Genomic DNA, 4,026 nt, shown 5'->3' on the forward strand with positions numbered 1-4,026 from the left:
CCACCCCTACCCAAGCCATCATACTTTTTGTGACATTTTGCTCTGCCTATCACTCTATCAGTCACCATGTCCTTTCCAAAAAAATCCCTTCAAGCTCTCATACATCTTCATCTTTAAGCTCTATCAACCTACAATTTCTCACAAAAACATCATGTAAATCTTCAATATAACCATCATTTTTTTTTCAAATCTTAATCACTAAGAAAAAATAATGGAGGAGGAAGATGCTCTTTTGGCTGTAGCGACGGTTGTAGAAGAATCTATGGGTGTTGTTGATAACGATGATAGTCTAGTTCCTATCGTTACTGACGACGAATTTGTGACCATGATGATAAATAAAGGTTTGTTTTTTGCCCTTATTATGAATTTAAGTTTTGTTATGTTCTATTTTTTTGATAATATTTAGGGCAATATAACTCAATCTAGTGTAATATTTGTTGTTGTGTTGTTGTTAAATTTCTTTTTGGTTATTAAACCTTTAACAATAATGACCTTGTGATTATGATGAAGCTGTGACGATGGTGATAATAGGCATAACATTTACATATTTTATATGTTGTGTTCTACAAAAATGTTGTAGCTTTCTATGAAATTTTCAAATTTTCATGTTTTCGTCACTGTAGAAATATTAGTTTCGTTATTATTTTGCTGAATGTGCCATGATTCAGAAGTTATCATGTATCCTGCATATTAACTTCCATATATTAGGTTTTCTGAGCATGAAGTCTAAATCACTTTTGCACAGTGTTATTATTCTAATCCAGTCAGACGGATTTGTCACAGGTACTGATTTATCCGGTTCTCTTCTCGGAATAAAAGCAGCAAAATGGGAGTATATTTACGCTTTATATATTAAACATTTGCAACACATTGGATTTAGTGTCAAGAAATCGACGTCTCGACGGGCTAACACGAAAGACAGACCGTTCATTGAGCGATACTTTAGATATTCTTGCGAAGGAAATCACGGCAACAAGAGTAAAGGTAGTTTAAAAGGTGATGTTGAAGTTTTAAACAGCAATTTGAGGAATGTTTCAATTACTCGTTGCGAGTGCAAAGCCTGTGTTAGGACGCAAGTTAATGAGGAAGGTGTATGGGAGGTGCTGCAGCATGAGATCGAGCACAATCACTCGTTAACCCCCCCTGAGTGGCAGCATCACCATAGGTCTGAGCGCAAGATTTCAGAAGCGGAGGGCGAGTTAATAAAGACAATGACTGAAGCTCATGTGCCCCCTTCGATTCAATTCAGAGTTGCTGCGGCAGCTGCTGGTGGCGATGAATTCGTTGGGCACACAAAGCGAGATCATATCAACTATGTAAACAGATTGCCGATGAAAAAAATTGAAGGAGGTGATGCAGCAACACTGATCAACCTTCTGACCAGCAGGCTAGCGGAGGAGCCGGGTTTCTTCTTTCGCGTTCAATTTAACGAAGAAGGAAGATTAAGTAACATATTTTGGCGGGACGCAATGATGAGAGAGGACTATTTGTTGTACCGAGACGTAATCATATTTGACACTACTTATCGTACGAATAGGTACAATCTTATTTGTGGAGCCTTTGTTGGTATCAACAATCATTGGTCGAATGTTATGTTTGGGTGTGCATTTCTATCGAACGAGAATCAAGAATCATTAGAGTGGTTATTCAAAGTTTTCAATGAATCCATGGGAGATGAAATCCGACCAGTCTCTATCTTTACCGACCAAGACCAAGCAATAGCAAATGCCGTCAAAGAGGTTGGACATTATCTCATTAGAGTTGAAATCTGACCAGTGTCACATATATATTAACAGGGTCACATTTCTCCATAAACTGGTCACAGTTTCCAAATGTCACTATGCCTTTAATATATATGTTATGATGTTATCAAATACAACCAGGTTTAGTAATTTAATATCTAATACCCACATTGGTCACATGTTACAGGTAACAAACATGGAAGGGTCACATTTATTAGTTAAAGTGGTCACATAGTGCGATACTATGGTCACATATATAATTTAGCATCTTTTTGCAGATAAATTGATCACATTGTCACCAGTTTTAGATTTTCACACTTTGTATAAATCATCCTTGTACTGCTTACATTAATCCTTAAACTATCAACATTTCTGTTCTTAATTAACATGTTGCTATCTCAGCTCATATATGTCCCTCCTTCTGTCAATCTGAAAAATGAACCAAACATATCATGTCACCATTTTCATTCTTAAATGTTAATGTTATCAAATTTGCCACTTCATATTAATAGTTTTTTATACTGCTTACATTACTTTGTAAGCAACCAACTTTTTGTAATTCTAATACATGTCGCCACCTGTGCGATATATGTTCCTCCTTGTATGGACCTGAGATGTGGTTACATTTTTAGCATCTTACATTAACATTATACGAAATTTACCAAATGATACCATGTTCACGATAAATGTGGTCTGTATAAGATATTGACACATAGGGTTATCCAAAGTGTCAAAAATCTAAAACTGGTGCCAATGACAATTGAAAAATGAAAAATCTGGTAAAAGGAGGGACATTTATCAGTTCAGGTGGTGACAAAGTTATTTCAATTACAAATGTTGATAGCTTACACAATAATGTAATTCAGTGATTTAGGGTTAAATTGATAACATATATATGCAAAAATGTGATCAAATTATTTCAACAAAATGGTAAGCTATATATGTGACCATATTATCGCAAGAAGTGACCACTTTAACGATAAATGTAACCCTGACATGTTTGTTACCTGTAAAAGGTCAGAGTTTCTACATTACTGACTATTTAACATGGTTACATTTTGTGTGTGAACCCATTACCAGACCAGATGTGACCATCTTATTTTTTATTTTTATGATAACATTTTGCACTAATAATGGTGACATGTTCACAGGTTTATCCCACAGTAAGACATAGGTTATGTCAGTGGCACATTCAGCAAAACGCAATCTCTCACTTTGGGAAATTAAAGGGTGATCGACCGTTTTAGAACTTATTCAACAAATGTCTCAATGGTTATTTCAATGAATCAGAATTTGAGGAAACTTGGCGCAAAATGATGAAAGACTATGGGTTAGAGGGCCATTCATGGTTTAAGAAACTATATAAACATAGAGTTAAATGGAGCACTGTATTGAACAATGAATTCTTTTCTGCCGGGTTATTGTCGTCTCAGAGGAGCGAGAGCACAAACCATGCCATGGGTTTTCAAGCTTCGAAGACCACGTCGGTGACTGCTTTTTTTGGGATATTTGAAACCATGGTGAGAAGATGGAAAAGTGAGGAGGAGCGGAAAGAATTCAACGGCATAAGATCCACGCCCACCTCCGTTTACCCTCTTGCTGACCTGTTGCTTCATGCATCTCAAGTTTATACTGTGGAGCTCTTTCGCATCGTCGAGAGAGAATTCGCAGTTGCAATGGGAACTCGTGAGACATACTTTCCAGTTGATGACCCTCTGTTGGTGTATCGCGTCCACCCGGCTGCTTCTGAGGATGGGGCACATCATGTCACGTATGATTGCTCGAATCAGTTAATTGAATGCACTTGCCGAAAGTTCTAGGTTATGAGTATGGTTTGCAGTCACATAAGTTGTGTCCTCCACATCCATTCTATTGGGGAGATACCCAACAGGTACATATTACGGAGATGGACAAAATTCTCCAAGAAAGATGTGTGGGAGAGGCTTCTTCCAAGCGACGTTCGCAGAAGCGCTGCCAATGACGCCATAAATTGGCGTCGTTTAATGTTGATTGCTAAAAACCATCTTATCACTAAATGCCATAATGTTGTTGAGGCTAGACTTATTTTTGAGAAGTTGTGTGTGAAGGCCAATGAAGAAGTGCAGTTGTTGCTGTCCAAACTCAGTATGGACGAAGAGCAACGTAATGAAGATCTACCCAACGTAGACCTGACTGGGCCTCCAATTCTAGACCCAGTACGTTGTACGACAAAGGGTCGTAGTGCACGTAAAAAAAGGAATCTGGGGCCTAAGAGGAAGGCTAAGAAAGGGACTGAACAAGGCAG

General features: G+C 37.8%; 1 protein-coding gene across 1 annotated transcript; it reads left to right on the plus strand.

Moving 5' to 3' along the window:
• The first annotated feature begins 211 nt into the window (after window positions 1–211).
• LOC141602095 (protein FAR1-RELATED SEQUENCE 5-like) lies at window positions 212–1,772 on the plus strand. Its single transcript, XM_074422408.1, has 2 exons — window positions 212–341; window positions 709–1,772. Exons 1-2 carry the CDS (start codon window positions 212–214, stop codon window positions 1,770–1,772), a joined length of 1,194 nt encoding a protein of 397 aa, XP_074278509.1.
• Window positions 1,773–4,026: the final 2,254 nt, after the last annotated feature.

The sequence above is a fragment of the Silene latifolia genome, chromosome 9 (assembly GCF_048544455.1).
Source record: "Silene latifolia isolate original U9 population chromosome 9, ASM4854445v1, whole genome shotgun sequence".
Taxonomy (NCBI): domain Eukaryota; kingdom Viridiplantae; phylum Streptophyta; class Magnoliopsida; order Caryophyllales; family Caryophyllaceae; genus Silene; species Silene latifolia.

Excerpts from the sequence above, each read along its gene's own strand:
- LOC141602095 (XM_074422408.1), top strand. The coding sequence starts at position 212 with ATGGAGGAGGAAGATGCTCTTTTGGCTGTAGCGACGGTTGTAGAAGAA. Across the intron at positions 342-708 it reads GACCATGATGATAAATAAAG|GTTTTCTGAGCATGAAGTCT; the intron begins GTTTGTTTTTTG and ends TCCATATATTAG.